We start from the raw sequence: 22925 nt of genomic DNA, 5'->3' as shown, positions 1-22925 counted from the left end.
AGTAAAGGGGAGATTGCCATAAACCACAAGGAACTGTCATATTCAAAATTTTTCTCTGATAGAAGCCTAGTCTAGATTTCCACACTTTAATGTCTTCAATGGTTCTGTGATCCCATCATTGTGGTTATTAGTTCTACTGATACAGATTGCAACCATGCATTATTCTCATCCTACATGTCCATGTTCAGTTCCATTCAACCAATGTTTATTAAGCCCTCTTATTTACAAGGAATTGTACCAGATGCTGAAGATACAAAAAAAATAAAAATAAATCAAGAGCTCTTGCCCCCAAGGAGTTTACATTCTACTGGAGAGGTGGGAGATACAATATATTCACAGATAAATGAATACTTAGTCACTTGAGAGGAAGACTGAAGTAACAACTGGGGAGGAGAGGGTAGGTCTTCTGGGAAGGTAAAGATTCCAAGATGTGTGTTCTGGACCTTTGCAAATGCATAGAAATGGGAGAGGCACGGTCCAATTAATCAAACAGCTAGTAGTTCAACTTAGCTGGAAGGTAAACCATCTGAAGATGGTAATGAAGGGTCAAGTTTACTTTCATGCTCTCTCCCACTTCATATGTCCTTTTCTCTCTACTTAGATAGTGACCACACTAATTCAGACCTTCATTGTCTCTCCTGGGCTATTGCAGCAGCCTCCCAACTTCTCTTCTTTTATTTCACCTCTCCCCTCCATCAATTCATCCTCCACAGAGCTGCAATATTGATATTCCTAAAGCATGGATCTGAGCGTTCAGTGGCTCTCTATGGATCTATATCTTGCCACTGGACCCAGATGGTACTGGAGGAGAAAGTGAGGCTCCTCCGTAAATTAAATCCAATCCACTTGCATGTCACGGCATCACCTCCCTGATATCATGCTCCTCTTCAAAACTGTAGGATAAAATACAAATTCCTCTGTCTGGTATTTAAAACTCAACATAATCTAACTCCAACCTACCTTTTTGGGCTGGTGATAGACATTTATTCTCGCACATATTATATTTCAACCAGACTGACATTGATATTCCTCATGCACAACATTTCATTTCTTGTCGTTTTGCCTTTACACACAGTAGGACGCCTTTCTTTTTCTTCTACCTCACAGAATCTCTAGTTTCCTTTATGCTACCTCCTAAGAGATTTTTCCTGATTCTGTGCTCCACACCAAATAATTTTGAATGTATTTTGTTTTTCCTTTTCTGTATATATGGCAGTTTTCCTCAGTAGAATGTAAGCTCCTTGGGAACATTTTTGCTTTTTATCTTTGCAATAGTACCTAGTATGTTAAATGAGGTAATAATTGTAAAGCACTCCAAACAGTGCCTGGTACATAGAAAGCATCATATAAATGTTAGCTATTTTTATATAGTAGATTCTTAATAAATAATCATTGACTGAAATAGAATTGAGTCATATGAATGAAACCTAGAAAGATAGCCTACAGGTGCATTGAACGTTTTTCAATAGGAGAGTGACATGGTTAAACCTGACCTTTGAGAAGCTGTTTGGAAGATAGAGATTGGAGACAAGAGAGACTAGAAGTAGGGAGGCCAATTAAGTAGCCATTAAAATAGATGTTTTAGGACTGGTGGTGAGGGTGTAAACTAGTGGAAAGATATTATTCCATTGATTCTTAAATGGATGTCAACCAAGTTATGACCACTGCAATGAATTCAGTAATGTCTGATTTATAGTTGCTTTGCATTTTCAAAATTTATATAAGAATATGTTTGCTATTTAAGATTTATGTAACAAATTCTAAGCTTCCATTGTGTGTATAAACAAATTGAAAATGCTTGGTAGAGAATGTATACTGGCATTTACATACAGCTCTGTTGGTAAGTTACACCTCCCTTCACCTCATACCACCCAGCACAATGAACTGATCTAAGAATTTAGGCTTCTCCAAGCTAGAAGAGACCTTTTTGTTGTTGTGACCTAGGCCACCAGATGGATGGAGAACCAATTGAAGACCCCAGTCTGAGAATTGGCAGTCCTTCTTTCCCCTCTCCAACTTTCCCTATACTTCTTCTGGCTCCAGATAATATTCTTTAATAAAACTCCTTAGGACACATAAATTTTTTAGCATGGCCTATTCCTTTCCTTCCTAGGTGCAGTGGTTAGTTTTACCACAAAATCATTCCTTTAGGTAGCCCCTAAATGTAGGAAATGATATGGCCAGGAGAATATGCTCAGTCCCTTTTTATTTCTCCAATTATTCCTGCAAACCTCAAAATGACACTTAATTCAGTTGTCCACAGAATTTCTGTCTTAACCTGTGGGAGACCTTCTTACATTTGGTGTTGATCCGTGTAGTACTTGAGTTGTCAAACCATTAGACCTCATTCTCATCCCTGCTGACCCCTTCAGAACAAATTGAACAGAGCTCCAGGTCCACCTGTGAAAAGATGAAATCAAGGTCATCGGGAGGATGATAAGACTCCATTGTCTTTTGTTAATGAGAACGAGTAATAATGAAAACCATGATGACTAAAATTCTGCTCCTGTGTCTTAAGCCAATAAATCAATCATCTAGTGGGCATTATCACAGAGGACTGGGAAGCAGTCCTTGCCATCAAGGGGAGGATGTTTCTAGAGGGGTGGAGGTGATCTAACAAGGGGAAATAAATGGAGAATGAGAAGTGCCAGTGTGGGAGCTAAATAAATGTCTCAATATCAATTAACTTTTGATGGTATAATCTGACTTTAGTGGGAAATTCTGGGTATTTTATGTGCGCTGTGTCTAATACAATTATAACTCCTTATGAAAATGTAAAATATACTAGCCGTGTGACCTTGGGCAAGTCACTTAACCCCAATTGCCCTACCTTCCCCCCTCCAAAAAGCAAAAAAAAAAAATCTTAATTAAAAAAGAAAATGTAAAATATGTCCTGCCTTCTCATAATGACTGACTCACATCTGAATGCTTTTCACTCTGTGTGTGTGTGTGTATGTATGTATCGGTGTCTTATCTCTGTCTCTTTCTCTCTCCACTTTGAGAGGGATGCTAAATTTAGATGAAAAATGAAAAGGGAAACATCCACCAGGTAGCTGCTCTCTGCTGGCTCAGCTTCTGGGTCTCTGGCTGGTGAGCCTCTACCAGTCTAAAGGAAGGGATCTAGCCTTTCTCCTGGAGTTACTTTTTTTAACCTTAGTCCTCAGCTGGATTTTCAGATCTAAGAAATGCCATTGCTTTTTCTCTAGGTTTTATGGCCTCTGTGGAAAGTGGAAACTTAGAATTTTATAGCTATCCCCATAACATGCCTACAAAGTAATCAAGACCTAAAAGAAATCAGATGGCAGTTATAAAAGAAATTTAATGAGAATGGGTTCACTTTTCTTCCTTTTTCTTTTGGATTTATTAGAAATTTGTATTAGTGGGTAAATATTGCAGTTGGAAAAGGTGATTGTCTCCAGGAGGGAAAGAGTTTCATGGAGATAAATACCAGGCAGAGATGTTGAAGTTATTGTAAAAGGGGAAGTGTTTTTAGTAAAGTTTTAATTTTTTTTAACCAGGCAGAACTGAAGTATGATTCAGATAATAATAAAATTATGAATCAATTCAGTTCTTTTTTGATTTTGATGAGGCATCTTGTAGCATGCTGAGTTACTTTCCTTATTATTAACTTCTAAGTCATTATTGACAAGTTTTGTGCTGCATTTTGCAAGACCCTTAGATGAGTAAGAAAAAATAAGACCTAGGTAAGGAAAGAGTCTTGAACTCATTTCAGATGAAGAGTTCATTTGATTATCTTGCATAATAATCTTCAATGGGATAGTCAACACACAGCAATCAGTATGCTTCTTTGCATTTAACAGATACTTTTTAAAGATATGTTTTGTTGAGTTAAGTTGAATTTAGCCAATAAATGAGTTGGTAACAAATCACTTATAAAACATTAATCAGGGATAAGAAAATTTTTCTAAAAGAAGGAAAGAAAGAATCAAAGGGAGAACAGAGAACCACACTAACTCTGATTTTTGAAAAGGAATAACCAAAAACAGAGAAACCCCATTAGAATATCATTTGATTTAGATGTTAGATATCTACATACTTTGGAAGAACAATATATGTTTCAGCTGTTCCAGCCACTATGATTAATGACTACCAAAGTGGTGGGTTGGTTCCATTTGTTTACCAGCTGTTCTTAGGGAAAATGAAATGAGACTTACTTTTTCAAGATAATAAAAAAGTCTGAATCTCTGCAGGGTGATGAAGACTGATTCCCATTAACTGGCTCATAGAACTTCATACTTTCAATTCATCTTTCCAAATCCAGAATCAGTAACTACTGTTAGAATTGGATTCGAAACTTTCATTAATCGTTGGGTAGCATTAATAGCGTCTAGCTGGGGTTTGAACGTTGTAATGAAAATATTCACTGCCCCCTATCTTCAGAAACACATTCAAACATGGATTGGTTACTACTGGGCAAGCTGCAAAAGATGTACCAAATCTTCTCTTTTCCCACCCTACTCCTAATTCCCCAATAAGTTTCTAACTACTGGTGTTAAGTTAAACCTATAAAAAAATGAAATTTTCCCTTTCTTCTGTATTAATAACATAGGTGTATATTACTATATGCACACCTACACTCTGTATGTATGTATATCTAAATAATGTGAGTGTGAGCTATGTAAACTAGGATAATAGTAAAAGTTAACAATTCAAGCTAAGCAAAAGGAATATCATAGTGTAAGTAGCAGTTTTAAACTACAAAACCATAATAAAGAAAGGTCAGAGAGGAAGAGAGGAGACTAAGCTGTAATAGGACTGGAGAAAGTGAAGTGAAAGTCAACAGTCTTTTTGGAATTCTCTAGCCAGCAGGGCTGTTACTATTTTGCATAGAGCAGAGGGGCTCCTGGGGTTAAAAACAGGTTTTTGGGTTTTTTTACTCCAGTGTCTCTCAATCTACTTTCCATTTCAGCAAATAGAACTTTAGGAAGATTTACCTTAGCCAGGGGTTATAAGTCCTGAAAATTAAAACAGATTTCTCAATATAAAAGTGATGTGACAGTTGAATTGAGAGGACAGTTCAGTTCAAATGCAAAGAAGCAGTTAGTAGAATAGTTCTACAAAGTGGTTAAAGGGTTAGTGGGTTTCAGCCCAAGCTTTCTGGAGTCAGTCTAGCTCACAAGGAGCTTCCTTAGCTACTGGGTGAGAGAATTGACTGGGAAATCTGCAGAAAGCTTCATAGCTATTGACTGAGAAACCTCACTGAGACAGCTATTTGAGAAGATTGGAAAACACGTTCATAGAAAATGGCCAAGAAGTTTAACCATGACTTCTAAAAAAAAAAATAACTGGTCAGTTCTAGGAGCTAGGAGGTAGTTTCAAATGGCATGGAAAATAGCAAGTAATCTGAAGATTGTAGCTCAGGCAAAGAAGAAAGCTGAAAGAACAGGTCGTTAGAGTCAACTGAAAGAGCCATAGGCTGTCATTCACAGGGAGAGGCTTATTTACCATAACATTCCCCATGGGGTGGTGAAAGTGGTTAAAAAAGCTAATGATACAACTGTAACCACAGTTTGCTTCTTTTTTTTTTTCAGTGTGTGTGGTGATGCTAAAGATAGCTGGAGTCAACAGCTAGCTAGATTTGAGGGCAACACATAGTGACAAAGTAGTGAGTGGTGATGAGAAAGCAGAACACCTGGCAGAGGAAAACTGCTTGGTGGAAAGCAGGTCTGGCAAAGATCAATAAAAGGCGTCAGTTGCAGCTTTGCAGTGTTAGAGGTATGAGCTATCCCTTCTGCATGTACCCTTGTCTAATGTGCTCTCTGTGTGTATATATATATATCCTCATGCGTGGGTCTCCATGAGTTTTACATTTGTGGATTCTGTGTGTATAACACCTATAAAGACATACTTTTCCTACTGAGTATATATGCATTCATAGGTGATTTGGTGGGCTCAGGGAGACCTGAGCTCAAACACAGCCTCAGTCAGACATTTACTAGTTGTTTGATCTTGGGCAAGTCACTTAACCCTATTTGTCTCAGTTCCACATCTGTAAGATGAGGTAGAGGAAGAAATGGTAAACTACCCCCCATGTCTTTGCCAAGAAAATCCCACATGGAGTCATGAACACAACTTTAATGACTGAACAAAAACAACAAATATATATATATACACATATATTCATAGAAAGGGCTCAAATGTTGTGAGAGAATATTCTTTCTTCGCTTATTTACATTGCTATTTAAAATGCTTTTGTTATGAACTAATAAATCTCCTATTATTAAAACTGTTGGTCTTTGATGGCTGACTGGTGAAAAAGTAAAACAAATTGGTGGAGACTTGTAAAGTATGTTCTGGAAAGGGTTCTGACCCACAAAATACCTACAGCCTAGGAGAGTTAACTGATGGGAAGAAGCATCCATAGACTACATTGTAAAGACCCATTCTGGATTTCCATTTTGGATGCTGTATGCATTTCAGGATCGTTGAAAAAATCTTCATCTGGTGCTTCCATATTGGATGCCCCAGTACTATATGGATCTACTGGAGAAAATTGTTTCTTGGTTTCTAGGCTGTGATTAGGCGGCTGGCTTTCCTGATGTGTTTTTATAAGCCAGACAAACGAGTTACTTCAAAAATAACTCTCATATAATAATAACTCTCATTTCATACAAAAATGCTTTGAGACATGGCTTACTTTTATGGTTATCAAGTAGTGGACTAAAAATAAAACAACAAAAAAACTCCAAATGGATATTAAGCTTCTGCAGTACTGGTGTGTAGCAATGCGTGTAGACTCACCCTATTAGAGAGCTGTTAGAATGTCTTGTGACCTAAGAGACAAGGCTATTAAGAGTTCTGTGACAGTGTGGTAGATTCTTTAAGAAAATGCAAAGTACTTTCTAAATACTACAGGGAAACAGATAAAATTCCATCTGTTTTTGGTAAATTACTTGAATAAGTAAACTATTTTCAAATTCCTAGTTAGATAAAAATGTTTGATTATACATGGAAACAGATCGCTTAAACCTGTCCTCTTGCCTAGAGAGCTTGAAGCCTTAATGAGGTAGACTTTGGGGGAAAAAAAAAGATGGGATTGAGGGCAGAAATCACTCCATACCCTAAGACTGACTTCATTACCTACCATGTAGGGGTCTTTGATGTCAGTAAATGTGAACTTGGCTGCACTTCCTTCCTTCTGTTGTCCTTGGATGCCTGGCAGTGGGGAAAAAAGTAAAAACAAAACAACAAAACATGGTCTAGCTCCTTGTGAGTAAAGATTCATTCTTTCCTTCCTTCCTTTATTTTTCTTTCATTTTTCTTCCTTCTTTCCTTCCTTCCTTCCTTCCTTCCTTCCTTCCTTCCTTCCTTCCTTCCTTCCTTCCTTCCTTCCTTCCTTCCTTCTTTCCTTCTTTCCTTCTGTATTTGTAATCTAGAGTCTATCATAGCATCTGACACATATTAGGTGCCTAATAAATCCTTGTTGATTGATGATAAAGAATGAAGAGAAGGTATAAAAGCCAAAAAGCATGGGCTTGATCCTAGGGGATTCATATTTTATTCTTGAGGTCTTTTATTTTTTTCCAGAGTTTCAGAGGCTCAAGATATGTAATAGAATCATGTCTATTGCATGTCTATTGGATTGTAACTAGTCTCACATATTGAGAGAAGCTCACGTTCATTGTCAAGATCATCAGCAAGGGAATAGAATTCTTTCCACCAAGAAATGTTGAAATGCAAGAAACACAGAAAACAGGAGACTATTGAAGACACTCCATGTTGAATTATATAAAAGATGGGAAACTTTCTGGTTTATAATGTAATGCCAGAGGATGGTTGGAGACCCACAAAGATAGTACAATGAAAATACTGCTCATTGCAGAATTAGTCGCATTTCTTGGTGAATAAGAGGAGAGGAATGAAAGGCAGTGAAGGAGAGTCTAAAGAACCTGTTCATCTGCTGCAAAAGGAGACTGCAGATGCAATCTGAGGTGAAAATTATGTGTTTTTACCCAATGAAGAGTAAAGGAATTTATTTGAGTTTGTTCAACCCAAGGGGCCTTATATTCAGACATAGGGGAAGGTTTGAATCCAGAGGCTCCCCCTTTCTTGCCTAAACTCCAAGTTGAAGAGGTCCCTAGGGACAAAAAAATCATTTTTAGTACCAGTGAAATGACAGGTCCAGTCCCCTTCCTTATTTTTTTAAACTTATTCTAAAAATGTATTATTTTTAAACATTCTTTTCTTTTTAAATTTTGAGTTCTGAATTCTCCCTCTCTCCTTGATCCCCTCACCCACCCACTGAAAAGGTAAGCAATATGATATCAATTATACATGTGAAATTATGCAAAAATTTCCATATTAGCCTTGCAAAAAATAAAGTGAGAAAATTATGCTTCAGTTTGAACTCAGAGTTCATCAGTTCTCTCTCTCTGGAGGCAGATAGTATTTTTTCTATCATAAGTTCTTTGGAATTGTCTTGTATTTTTGTATTGATCAAAGTAGCCAAGTCTTTCATAGTTTATCATTATTGCAACATTATTGTTACTGTACACAGTGATCTCGTGGTCCTTCTTATTTCACTTTGCATTAGTTCATATAGGGCTTACTATGTTTTGCTGAGCCCTGCCTCTATCATTTCTTATAGTACTCCATCACAATCATATGTCATTTATTCAGACATTCCCCAGTTGAAGAGCATCCCCTCAAGTTTTGATTCTGTGCCACCACAAAAAGAACTGTTATAAATATTTTTATACATATAAGTCCTTTTCTTTTTTCTTTGATCTCGTTGTGGTACAGACCTAGTTTTGGTATTGCTGGGTCAAAGGGTTTTATAGCCCTTTGGGTATAGTTCCAAATTATTCTCCAGAATTACTGGACCAGTTCACTATTTCACTAAACCAACAGTTTATTACTATACCTATTTTACTTCATCCTCTCCAACATTTGTTATTTATGAGAGGTGGGAGATGTGGTACCTCAGAGTTGTTTTAATTTGCATTTCTCTAATCAATACTGATTTAGAGCATCTTTTCATATGACTGTTTCATATGACTATAGATGGCTTTGACTTCTTATTCTGAAAACAGTCTGTTCATATCCTTTGATCTTTTATCAGTTGGGGAATAGCTGATTTAAAAAAAATGGTTCAGTTCTCTACATATTTGAGAAATGAGACCTGTATCAGAAAAAAACTTGCTGTAAAACATTTTGATATTATTTCATTGTCTATGATGCCTTTTAGCAAAGTGTAGTTTCTTGATTATCTCTTTTAATTAGGTCCATTTTTGCTTTGTCTTGAGATCATGATTACTACCTCTGCCTTTTTTACTTCAGTGGAACATATTAGATTCTTCTCTAGCCCTCTATTTTAACTCTGTGTGTGTGTCTTCCTGTTTCAAGTGTGTCTCTTGTAAACAACATATTATTGGATTCTGGTTTCTAATACATTCTACTGTCTCCTGTTTTATGGGTTAGCTCATCCTTTTTACATTAACAGTTATGACTACTTACTGTGTATTTCCCTCCATTTCATTTACTTTTGTTTATTATTATATCTTTTTATTCTGTCCCTCTTCAAAAGTCTATTTTGTTTCTAGCATTGTCTGCTAAACCACCCCCCACCAACACTACCATTTTCCTCTCCACTGTGAAAGCTCTTCCTTGCATGCCTCATTTATGTGAGAAAATTTTTCTCATTTTACCTCTCCCTTCCCCATTCTCCTAGTGCATCCCTCTTTCTTACCCCTTTACTTTTTGGGGAAATCACAATCGACTCATGCCCATGCCCAGTCCTTTAATGTAGAACTGCTAAACCTTGTGTTATGCAGACTGTGGTTCCATGATATTTGAATTGCCTTTTTTTTTCCCTGGCAGCTTGCAATATTCCTATTTGTTTTCATTTTAGGATCTCTTTTAGGAGGTGATCAGTAAATTCTTGCAATTTCTATTTTACTCTCTATTTCTAGGATTTCAGGGCAGTTTTCCTCAATAATTTTTTGAATAGGATGTTTAGGCTTTTTCTTTTATCATGCCTTTCAGGTAGTCTAAAAATACTTGAATTATCTTTCCTTTATCTTTTTTTTAATATTAGTTGTTTTTCCTCATGAGATATTCAACATTTTCATATTTTTTCATTGTTTTGACTTTGTTTTATTGTTTCTTGACATCTCATGGAATCATTAGCTTCTAGTTGCCCAATCCTAATTTTTAAGGAATTATTTTCTTCAGTGATATTTTGTACCTCCTTTTTCATTTGGCTAATCTGCTTTTCAAGGAATGTTTTTCAGTGAATTTTTGTACCTCCTTTTTTATTTTCTGACTTTTTGTAGGGGGGAAAGCAGGGCATTTGGGGTTAAGTGACTTGCCCAAAGTCACACAACTAGTAAGTGTTAAGTGTCTGAGGTCAGATTTGAACTCAGGTCCTCCTGACTCCAGGGCTAGTGCTCTATTCCCTGTATCACCTAGCTGCCCAAAACGAATTCATAGAAGATTTGGGATTTTTTTGTTTTTATTTTTATTTTTTGCTTTTTGGAGGGAAAAAGGCAGGGCATTTGGGGTTAGGTGACTTGCCCAAGGTCACACAGCTAGTATTAAGTATCTGAGGTAGGATTTGAACTTAAGTTCTCCTGATTCCAGGGCTGGTGCTCTATTTGCTGTACCACCTAGCCACCCCCTGTACCTCCTTTTCTATTTGATATATTCTGCTTTTTAAGGAGTCCTTTTCTTCAATGAATTTTTATGCCTCCTTTACTGTTAGGCAAATTCTGGTTTTTAAGGTATTATTTTCTTCAGTGTTTTTGTGCCTCTTTTAGTAAGCAATTCTCTTTTCATAAATTTCTTGCATCACTCTTTTTTTTTCCATTTTTTTCTCTGCCATTCTTAGTTCTTTCTTTAACTCTTCCAGAAATTCTTGTTGGACTTGTAGTCCAATTAATATTTTCCTACGAGGCTTGCTTGTAGCTCTTTTCACATTATTGTCTTCTTTTGAGTTTGTGTCTTAGTCTTCCCTGATACTGATACCTTTTTGTCATCAAGTTCTTTTTATGTTGTTTGTTCAATTTTTCTAGCATGTTTCTTGATTTTTAGCTTTATGTTAAAGTTGGACTCTTCTCACCCAGGGGTGGGGAGGCACATCCCAAACTTTAAGGTTTTTTGTACTGCTGTTTTCAGAGCTAGTTCTGGGGATCTGCATGTTTTCAGTGTTTCCAAGGTAGTGTCATCTGGGGAGAGAAGTATGGCTGCTGCTCTCTTCGTCTGCACTCTGGTCTTTACCCAGGAAGGACCGCTGGTTTTGGGTGGTTACAAGTACACTTCTCTTGGCCCTGGAACTGTGACCAGGGCCCTGCTCCCTTCTGATTGACCATGAATGTTGGGCTGAGCTGTTGTTACTGCAGCCACTAATTTTTTTTTTTTTTTGCTTTTTGGAGGGCAATTGGGGTTAAGTGACTTGCCCAAGGTTACACAGCTAGTTTTTTTGTGTTAAGTATCTGAGGCCAGATTTGAACTCTGGTCCTCCTGACTCCAGGGCTGGTGCTCTATTCACTGTGCCACCTAGCCGCCCCCACTATTTTTAAAAATGTATTTAGAGCCTTAGGTAATAAGCCCTGGTATTAGGTAGTGGCTTTTATTTTATTTTATTTTTTTGTTTATTTTTTTTTGTTTTCAACATTTTATTTTATAAGATTTTGAGTTCTAAATTTTCTCCCCCTCCCTCCACTTCCCCCTCCTCAAGACAGCATGCGATCAGATATAGGCTATACATGTATGATCATATTAAACATATTTCCACATTAGTCATGTTGTAAAATGAGAATCAGAACAAAAGGGGAAAACCACAAGAAAGAAAAAAAAAAACAACAGAAGAAAGAGAAAATAGTATGCTTCAGTCTACATTCAGACTCCATAGTTTTTTCTCTGGATGTGGATAGCATTTTCCATCATGTCTTTTGGAGTTGTCTTAGATCACTGCATTGCTCAGAAGGGCTAAGTCTAACAAAGTTGGTGATAGCACGATGTTGCCGTGACTGTGCTCAGTGTTCTCCTGGTTCTGCTCACTTCACTCAGTATCAGTTCATGGAAGTCTTTCCAGGTTTTTCTAAAGTCCACCTGCTCATTTCTTATGGAACAATAGTATTCCATTACATTCATATACCATGTTCAGCCATTCCCTGGTTGGGAATTGATGGGCATCCCCTCAGTTTCCAGTTCTTTTCCACCACAAAAAGAGCTGACTTCAACCTCTATTACTGTCCCCATGTATCCCCACCCACCCATAGGCTCTCCTGCTGATCTCTCAAGATTTCTTAGCCTGGAAAAATGTCTCACCCTGATCTTTTGTTGACTCTGCTGCTTCAAAATTTTATTTGAGGTATTATTTTGAAGTTATTTGGAAGGGAATGTTGAGAGAGATCACCTGGGTTGCAACCTCTAATCTTCCATCTTCCCTTCCCCCAATCTTAAATGTGTGCATTGTGTTTACAGGATTTTACTGAACCAGTCTCTAACCTGAGAAGGTTGAAACAGCAGGCCAAAGACAAAGTGTGAATAATCAGGTGGTTTAATTAATCAAGTTCAGAGCAAGGAGTGTTTTCTTAGCTGAAGTGAAAGCACAGGTTATATACTTAAATCACAAGTGGGGAAGGAAGGAGGAAGGTGGTTTACAAACAATCCTTTAGAGGTTTCCCACAAAAAATCCCCACAAGTCCCATGATACAACAATTCTAGAGTCAAGTCTTTGGGAGTTGTGACCACCTCCCTTAGAGTACAGAACGAGACTTCTGTGATGGGAACAGGTTCTACAATCTTCGATGCATTTCACTTAAGGTCTAGTGATTTTGAGCATTGTCAGAGTTTTGATTAATCAGCTTAAGCTGCATCATGAGCTCTGATTCCCAAGTCAGGGAGTCAGCTCTTGAGAAAACTAAATTATTAGTATATTCATTACACATCTCACATAGATTAATCTGAAAATTATAAATTCCCTTCTCAGCTGTCCTATAGGGTTTTGATGCTGTAAGTATTTTGAGACTTGGAAGATGTCATAATATGCTTCTGCACAATATCATTATATGTGTTATAGTTTTAAATTACTTATAAATTACACATACACACACACACATATATATATATAATTTCTCATGCTTATGTTGATATTAATGATGAATGGTACAAACATTTAAGTGCACTCCAGGTAATTTACTGGGACTTGAAGTTTTCTTTATGGTGAGGAGAATGTAGAGAAAAGTCAGAGAGAAAAATTGGACTGACATGTGGCCAGGAAAAGTGGAATGAATGTTAACATAACAGCCTTTGAGATTTTTCTAGCCAGCACAGCCATTACCATGTTGCCTAGAACAGAGGGGCTGCTGGAGCAACATTAAAAGTTTCTTTGTGACAAAACTCAATTCCTTTTTCTTTGAGGAAATAGAACCCTGGGGAGATTTGCCGTACCCAGGGATATGTGCTAAATCCAAAGAGTAAAATAGATTTCTGACCATTAGTTAGATTACAGTTGAACCGATGGTGGGCAGGGATGGTGGTGACATAGTAGAGGATAGTTCAGTTAAAAAGAATTCAGTTCATTTCAGAGTTCAGAAGAGAAGCATTAACAAAAGAGTTCTAAGAAAAGTTAAAGGGCACTGTTCTCAAACTAGGCCTCTGTAACTTACGGTGTAGCCCGGCTGAAAGAGCTCGGTGGTTTCCTGCAACTATTGGCTGAGAAGCCAGACAGCTGGGAGGCCCAAAGAAAATTTCATAGCCATTTGTGGAGAAGGCTGGCCAAGAAGGCCTGAAGTATTCTCTGCCTGGTTTTATTAAGTCTAGGACCTCTAATAGATGGAGGATCAAGTATTATTAAGCATCTCTGAAGGGAGAGTACCTCAGTGAGAGCAGAGGAAACCGATGGCAGGGAACAAGTGTGGAAGAGAACAGATCAGTGAGATCAGTAAAAGACATCGGTAGGAGCTTTTCAGTATCAAGTAGGAGGATGTCCTTATATCCATGTCCCCTGGTCATGGGTGCTCCCAGTGTGTTCATGCTTGTACTTGTGGAAGGCTACATGTTCCTGTATAGGGAAGTCCCACATATATGTCTGGAAAAGCACACCCTTACCCTGAGTACTATATACTTGTGGAAGAATGAGCTCCATGTTGGGGGGGAGTGAGTCAAGGTATGTTATTACTTTTTTACATTGATATTTAAAATGCTTTTTGTAGTGAATTAATTCTCATCTGAAGCTGACTTGTAAAAAAATGAAAATACTTTTGTAGGGACTCATGACATGGTTCAAAGAGGACTTTTACTTATGAAATAGGCATAATCTCTAGAAGCTAGCTGAGGTAACCACCACCCTCTTCTAGAACACAGTTAGCAATACTAGGAACTAGCCAAGATTATTAAGGAAACAGCAAATGGTTACACAAATGGCCCTTTTGATAATGCTTTGTGGGTGTGGAGATTGGGGTGGCATTCGAGGTGGGAAGCTGGTTCCAGAATTTTTGAGAAAACTACCATTAATTTCAAGGAATTGGTTGTGTATAGTCTAAAAACTATGTAAGGATCAAGACAGTGAGTTAGGAAGGGACTCTGTAGAAGACAGGGAGAGCGATGTGGGGGAGAGGGACTGGGGTGGGGGAGGAGTGGGGGAAGTGGGGAGGGGAGCAGAGATTCCTCCCCCCCCCCATCTGCTCTATACTAATCTTGTCATCTTGTTATTTAAAGTCAGTTTAAGTTACATGATCCCAGATTTAGGGTCAGGAGTGAGCTTAGAATTCATAGATATAATCACAGATTTAGAAGTGAAAGAGTCCTTAATCTTACGTGGTCCAATCCTACGCTGAGGGCCTGGGAAGTTAAGTGACTTTTTTCAGGTCACACAGGTAGTAAAAAGCAAAGTCAGGATCAGAACCCAGGTCTTCTAACTACAATATAGTATCTGTGTGAGTGTATGTCTGTGTATGTGTGTGTGGGGGGGGAGGGGTGCTATACTCCAAATCCAATGTGTTAATCCAACTTCCTTGCTTTACAGATGAGTGAGGAGGCTCCCTTTCTGGTGTTGAAAGCTCCTTGTTATCTGACCCCCTCCTATCTTTCCAATCTTCTTACACCTCACCCCCTCCATATGCTTTGTGATCCAGGGATACTGGCCTTCTCCCTGCTCCTGGAACAAAATGAGCCATCTCCAGACTAGACATTTCCATGTGCTGTTTCCCATGCCTGGAATTGTCTTGTTTCTGGCCTCCATTTGCAGGTTTATTTAAAGTCCCTTCTACGAGAAACCTTTCCTGGTCCTCCTTAACCTCAGTGTCTTCCTTCAACTTATCTTGTGTAGCTTGTGTGGACATAGTTGTTTGCTGATTGTTTCCCCCATTAGACGATGAGGTAATTTCTTGAGAGCAGGAACAGTTTTCCTTTTCTTTGTATTCCAGCCCTTAATTAACATGATGCCTGGTACAGAGTAGGCACGTAATAAATGCTTGTTGACTTAATAAAGGCCAGCTAGGTGTCAAAATGGATAGAGTGCTGGGCGTTGAGTCAGGAAGATTCATCTCCTGAGTTCAAATTTGGCCTCAGAGACTTCCTAGCTATGTGGGCTAGTCACTTAGCCCAGTTTACCTCAGTTTTCTCATCTGTCAGATGGGATGGAGTAGAAAATGACAAACTACTCCAGTATCTTTACCAGAAAAGCCCCAATGAGCCATGAAGAATTGTACACAGCTGAAATGATTCATTAACAGCAACAAATGACTTAACTAAATGATTTTTTCAGAGTTACATGGCTTGTGAATTGCAGACTTGGAATTCCAACTCAGGTCTTCTAACTATAAGTTAACTGCCCCAAATTTTCACTAGTCTATATCTAAATTTTCTTTAACTGTACTATGTTTTTTATTTTCCTGAGTTTAGAAAAACAGAAACAGAAGCTTTATTTCAGTGTCTACAACAGCATTGGGAGCAGGCTCCAGTGTGTATTTTTCCCTCTCAAATTATATAAATTTGTAAAAATAATGGATTTGATGAAGTCTTTTTTTTTTGCAAAGAGAAAAAAGTGGATTAGATGATAGTATAATTAGGTGGATCCATACTAAAGAAGTGCTTTTTAAAAAACTAAATGCCAGGACCCAAAAAGTAGTCATCAGTGAATGGATCAGTGTTAGCCAGGAAGGAAGGCTCTAGCAAAGTGTTCTCATTTTTTTTTTTAACATTTTTTGTTAATTGCTTAGATGAAGTGCAATCTAACCATGTCACTCTCCTATTGAATAAAATCCAGCGGCTTCCTATTACTTTCAGTATCAGACATTAAATTTTCAGTTTGGAGTTTAAAACCCTAATCTTTCCAATCTTTTTACGCCTTGCTCCCCCTCCTCCACATACTCTGTGAGGCAGTGACATAGACCTCCTTACTGCTCCTTGCACAAAACACTAAATCTCTAGACTTAGGACATTCTCATTGCTGCTCCTCTGTCCTGCCTGGTATTGTCTCCCCCATCTCCACCTCCTGCTTTCTCTGGTTCAAAGGCTCAGCTAAAATCCCACTTTCTGCAAGACTTTCCTGATTCCCTTAATACTAGTGCCTTCTGAGATTAGCTCCAATTTTTCCTGGTATATATCATTTGTACATGGTTATTTGCATGGTGTCTCCCCTATTAGACTGTGAACTTGATAGGACTGCTTTTGTCTTTTTCTCTCCAGAGCTTAGCACAGTACTTGGCACATAGAAGGTGTTAAATGATTTCTTGTTGACCTGAAGGTATGGATGGCATGCACATCAGACTTGCAGATGCCATAAAGCCACGAGGAATTATTAATGAACTTCCAGTCTAGAATCAGGAGCCAAAAATACCTCAGGGTGCTAGAATGATCTCAATTCAGTAAGATAAAATTTAATAGGGATGAATTTAAAGTTCTACAATAGGCTTCAAAAACACAAGTGCACAAGAAGAAGATGAGAGAGGTGAAGTTAGACAACAATTTACATGAAACATAGATGGGTTTTGATGTCCTGGAAAGCTCAGTATGAGTGTGTATTAACAGAAGTACCAGGTCCTAATGAAGGTAAGATGCACTGCTACTTTGGGCCAAAAACATTTAGAGAACTGCATTTCTGAAAAAGGACTTCTCAGATTGGTCTTCAAGGCACAAAGATGTCTGTTAACTGATATTTGTATTTTAACTACAGGTTCTTACATTGAATGACATATTCTGTACATCTGTGGTTTGGTTTCTCATGGAAAGTGGCAAAATGATAGTGTTCTAGTTTCTTTGTAGAAGAAGAAATCTTCACACTACACAATCTTAGCCTTTATTCACAAAGTTAATCTCACCATAGAACACCCTTTAACCTTTAACCAATAGACATAGCTCATCTACAGCAAGAATTTTTTTTTTAATTCTGAAAAGCATATATCTTAAGGAGGGTCACATTACTAATATGATTTAATATGTGTAACTACATCCTGATCTTAAAAAGTATAATTGCATCTTATTTTTCCATTTAAACAAACAATATATAATCTCTCACATTTGATTACATTTCTGTTTCTCATATTTTTAATGAGAACTTAGAAATTTAGTAGCTAAATATGTCTTGTTCATCAATGTCAAAGTAAATCAGAAAACTGCTCTTGTGATCAAAGAAAGTTTATTTCTAAGCTAATACATTTATGACACTAAAAACTCATTTTCTGAAAACAGATAAACAACAATTTCAATACATCTAATAGCTTTCAACGATGTTCATAGTAGGTAGCCTCTTAGAATGAATAATTTTTTTTTCTTAGAAAGGAAACATCACAAAATACATCTACAAGATGAAAATATAATGGAATTACTCAATGGTAGTAGTGAGCTAAAGACTGTTAAAAAGCAACTAGATTTATGTAACCAAAAGTATTTGTGATGTACTCCGGGTATAAAATAGTACCAATATTAAGGATGCTTAAAGAGACTTTATTATCATACTAGATACAACAGCTGAGATAATTTGGATATGAATGCAGAATGACAGATTCTTTTCTGTGAAAAAACAAGTTAGGTTAAGTGATAACAATATGTAATTTAGACAACAGAGAAAAAAACATAAAATGTTATGCAAAGATTATGAACTTGTGGCTAAGATCTATAATTAGAAGTGCAAAATAAAGTTGAGTTAGGTTCCTTAAAATTCTGAATGCAGAGAAAAATAGAAAAATTCTGTTGCTTTCACAAAACAAAGGAAAACTATACTATTGATGCTTCCTAGGAAATATGTATCAAACATTTAACAAGTGATTTTTTTTTTCATCTGAACAATCTGGGGATTAAATAAATCTGTAGAGTTCCGCCTCTCTGCTTCTTATCTTCAGCAGAGCCCCAGGCTCGTACATTAGGTCAACAAGAAATTCTTCAGGAGGAGGTAGCAGTCCAGTTATGCCTTTACATGATTCATCAACTAACTTCACTTCATTCCAAGCTCTGTTGTATTCTCCTCGGACTAAAGTGGCACCAATCCCAATTTTGTCAGCTAAAGCCTGGGAATGAAAACAGCCATAAATAAAATAAGGGGAGGTGTTGGAGTGGGGGGAGGGGAGAGATCATTGGTTGTTTAAAAAAAAAACAGCACACTGAATTGATGTTGGCAGAATAGTTTGTTCAAGGGACAGGTGAAGGAGAGGAGTTAACTTGCCATAATGCAGGAACAAATGGATTTTAAAGTTGATTTTGATGATTCCTTGAAAAACTTTATAGGACACAAATACCTTGGATTCTTCCCTAGAGTGTGGGGTGTGTGTGTGTGTGTGTGTGTGTGTGTGTGTGTGTGTGTGTGTGTGTGTGTGCATGTTTTTAAGTTAATTCCATGGAGCAGAAATATTTAAGAAGCTCCTGTCACTAGGGCAATCATTAATTGCCCAGAAGATGAATTTTTATTACACTCCTCTTTTCTCCCAATATGTTGGTTTGCAGGGAAAAACAGAGAAGCCAAATTAATTGGGAGAGGAGGGAGCAGTTGTTCTCAATTTGTTTAATGGGTGAGGAAATGTGAGTGCTTGGGCTTGGACCCCACTTCCAAGATCACATTTCTCCCTAACTTCCAAACACTATCCCTGACAGTTTTTACCCCAGTCCAAGGACACTATGCCTAGCAGTAATTCATGAGTGGGCCCCAGTGATGCAAACTATCTCTCCCTGTTATTAGAATTTCCCTTGTATGGACAGGCCCACCTTGTGCCAGCAGAACTATCATGTACTGATTCCCACAGTTACTATATACAATCCAGAGGTCAAGTTATAGACGCCAACTCCCCAAAGCCATCTTGTTACAGATGTAACAGACCAAAAACATACCCCTTAGGAATCCACACCCCTCCCCCCAGGGTTTCCAGTGAATGATGCCAGTGCCCAAGGTTGTATGTTATCACCTAATTAGCATACTTGTCACACAATCCACTATTTTTCCCCTATAAGCTTTAGCACATTCTTATTAGGTTGCAAGTACCCTCAGAATCTCTGCTCACCATATTGGCATTACAATAAACCTTTCCCAATTTGACTTAAAGAAATAGTTGAGTCCATGAATTCATTCCAGACAACCCTCTCCTACACTTCAGTCCCTGAGGGGTCCCTGAGCCTCTCAAACTGCATCAGTTGGATAGACGTATGGAGCTAAAGCTATGGTTGTTGTCCATGCAAGTCAGCCACACATTTAGTAAGTGACAGCTTTGTGCCAGACACTGTGCTAAGCACTGAGGATGAAAAGGCAAAAACCAGTCCTTGCTATCAAGGAGTTCACAGTCTAACAAGACACATAAATGCAAATGACCATGTACAAATGAGATGCATATGCCAGCATTAAGGGGGATTGGGAAAGGCACCTCATAGGAGGAGAGATTTTATCTGACTCTTGAAAGAAGCCAGAGAAGGAGATGAGAAGGAAGAAAATTTCAGGAAGAGGACAGAGCGTGGCCACAATGACAAAACTTGGCGTCTGGAGAACCCCATGCAAGAAGCAGTAAGGAGGCCTATGACATTGGATCAAAGAGTATATGGAAGGGAGGAAGGTGCAAGGAGACCAGAAAGATTGGAAGGGGCCAGTGGATGATGAGCTTTAACCTCTAAACAGAAGATTTCCTGTTTGATTCTGAAAGTAATAGGGAATCACTGAATTTTATTCAAGTGGATGAGTAGTCAGACCTGCGCTTTATGAGGGTCAATTCTTGGCTAATTCTTTGATCCAATCATTCCCTGCCCTGAACACCTCCTAGTTCCTGGGAAGCCTCCTGGAAGATTTTCTCCTCTGGGTAGTCCTGACCTAAGGACTCTTGGAAGATCCTAACTCCAGAATGTTAAGTGTTTTCAAGTCCACATATTTTGTGTGTGTTATATACAATCTTGTCTTTCCCCCTGAATCATGGTGCAATGAGCTTAGTGTAGCTGGTCTTTAGTTTTGGTGAATTCCCAAACCTAACCAGGCAGTGCATTATCTATAGAGTGAAAAGAACATTGTGGTTCTGGAGATTTTGTGCCAATACTGCTACTTATTGCCTATGTAACCTTGAGCAAACCAGAGGACTGGTACACTTAGAGCTGGAGGGTACTTTGGGTTTTCATAGGCAGCTGATGGTACAGTAGATAAAGCACTGGGCCTGAAGTTGGGAAGACCCGAGTGTAAATTCAGCCCTTGACACTCACTAGCTGCCAGTCATGAGCTTATGGAAAATTATGTCAGAATTTGGTTGCCCGGAGAAGTTCATCAGTATTGTACATCAGTTTCATGATGACATGATTGCCTGGATTCTGGATAATGGGCAATGCTCTTCTGCCTTCCCAGTTACCAATGGAGTGAAACAGGGCTGTGTGCTCGCTCCATGCTTTTTAGCATGATGTTTTCAGCCATGTTGTCAAATGCTTTCAATGAGGATGAACATGGCATCAAGGTAAGCTCCTACACTGATGGTAAATTCTTCAACTTGAAAAGACTACAAGCCAAGACCAAAGTGGAGGGAGTGCTGGTGCATGGTTTTCTCTTTGCAGATGATTATGCATTCAATGCAGCCTCTGAAGCTGAGATGCAACAAAGTATGGATCAGTTCTCTGCTGCTGGTGCTAATTTTGGCCTAACAACACCAAGAAAACACAGGTGCTCCATCAGTCACCACCACAATATCCATACATGGAACAATCAGTTACAGCAGATGGAGAGGTTTTGAATGCTGTGGATAAGTTCACTTACTTTGGTAGTGTAGTTTCCAGGCATGTGCACATTGATGATGAGGTCAATAGAGCTAGCTCAGTGTTTGGGAGGCTCCAAAGGAAAATATGGGAGAGAAGAGGTATTAGACTGACTACCAAACTGAAGGTCCACAGAGCCGTGGTACTGACCTCATTGTTGTATGCCTGTGATACCTGGACAGTCTACCAGCGCCAGGCCAGGAAGCTGAATCACTTCCATCTGAATTGTCTTAGGAAGATTCTGAAGATCACCTGGCAGGATAAGGTGCCAGACACTGAGGTCCTTACTCGAACTGAACTGCCAAGCATTCAAATCTGCTTCAGAGAGCGCAGCTCTGATGGGCTGGCCACACTGTTCAAATGCAAAACATACACTTGCCAAAAAGACTGTTTTATGGAGAACTCACACAGGGCAAGCGTTCACATGGTGGTCAGAAGAAGCGACGCAAGGACACTCTCACAACTTTGGAATTGTGTGACACTGGCACAGGATGGCCTGCCCACATCAGAAAAGGTGCTGTGCTCTATAAGCAAAGCAGAACTGGAACAGCTCAAAGGAAACTCAGGATGTACAAATTTAGGGAATCCATCCCAAATGTTCACACAGAATATTTGTGTCTACACAGAATACGTGTAGAGCATTCTGAGCTCATACTGGTCTGATCAGTCACAGTCGGACACGCTGAAACTAGACTCTGGCATAGTGATGTCATTTTGATCCTCTTTGAGAATGAAGCACAACAACCAACCAGCTGCATTGATTTTCTCAACTGTAAAATGGGTCTAACAGTACCTCCTTTGAAGGGCTGTTGTGAGGATTAAATGAAATATTTGTCCAAAGCACTCTGCACACACATATATGTGCTCATTGCCTTCTCCCTCATCTGGTCCAATCCCCTCATTTTACAGCGGAGGCCCAATGTCACAGGAAGTAAGGATAAGTGGATGATTTGAACCTGGGTCCTCTGATTTCAGAGCCAGTGCTCTTTTGACTGAACCAGGCTCCCTCCTTTAAGTTCTTGTCCAGTTTTTGATTTGGTGGTTGTTGTTTGTGTCTGAAGACTGTTATATAGTGTGTCCACCTGCGGCTGATTGGACCAGTGTGAGCACGGAAGTCTCTACCACAGGTCAGGCACAAATAGCGCATCTCTGGGCAAATCACTGAACTTCTGGTGGCTTCAGTTTCCCTCTTGGTAAAATAAGAGTTTTAGACAAGATTGTTGCTAGGACTCCTTCCAACTCTAAATCCTATCTATGAATCTCTAAGTATGAAAAGTATCCTTCAATTACTTGCTAATCATCCCGCCCCTCATCCCTTTCATTGTCTACCTGCCCCCTCACCCCCCACATGGTTACGTTCCAAGCAGCCTTCCAATTCCAAGCAGAAAGTAGTTGTTGATGAAAGGGAAAAGTTCTAACAAGCTTAACTAATTGCAGTAACTCTGGGTAAAGTCCTGCTCTTGAGTAAACATCTAAAATTAATAAGTGCAGAAAGCAACTGGGGACCAGGATCCAGATGATTCCATAATTCCCCAATTTATCCAAATGTTAAGAGTGAAATGTCAAGGAGGAAGGTAAAGGAAACTCATTCGAGTAAACAAGGTAATTATATCCTTTCTTAGGAAAAGTGAGCTTTGCTTTCCTTTTCTTTTACCAGAGCAATAGAATTGAAGGAATTTTATGCTTTCTTCCTTCCTCTTTTTCTTCCTTTCTTTCTTTCTTTCTTTCTTTCTTTCTTTCTTTCTTTCTTTCTT

General features: G+C 38.6%; 1 protein-coding gene across 1 annotated transcript in view; it reads right to left on the bottom strand.

Moving 5' to 3' along the window:
• Nucleotides 1-18228: 18228 nt before the first annotated feature.
• ARMC3 (armadillo repeat containing 3) overlaps nucleotides 18229-22925 on the bottom strand; it is a 134834-nt gene continuing 130137 nt past the window's right edge. Inside the window, exon 19 of the mRNA XM_069086096.1 lies at nucleotides 18229-18473. Within this exon, the coding sequence (XP_068942197.1) occupies nucleotides 18264-18473 (210 nt within the window). The 3' untranslated portion in view covers nucleotides 18229-18263. The remainder of the gene's footprint in view (nucleotides 18474-22925) is intronic.

Source organism: Petaurus breviceps, unplaced genomic scaffold (genome assembly GCF_028583685.1).
Source record: "Petaurus breviceps papuanus isolate PSGF00001 unplaced genomic scaffold, PetGlider_PUasm1.0 178, whole genome shotgun sequence".
Classification (NCBI taxonomy): Eukaryota; Metazoa; Chordata; class Mammalia; order Diprotodontia; family Petauridae; genus Petaurus; species Petaurus breviceps.
This window is presented reverse-complemented; position numbering and strand designations above follow the sequence as displayed.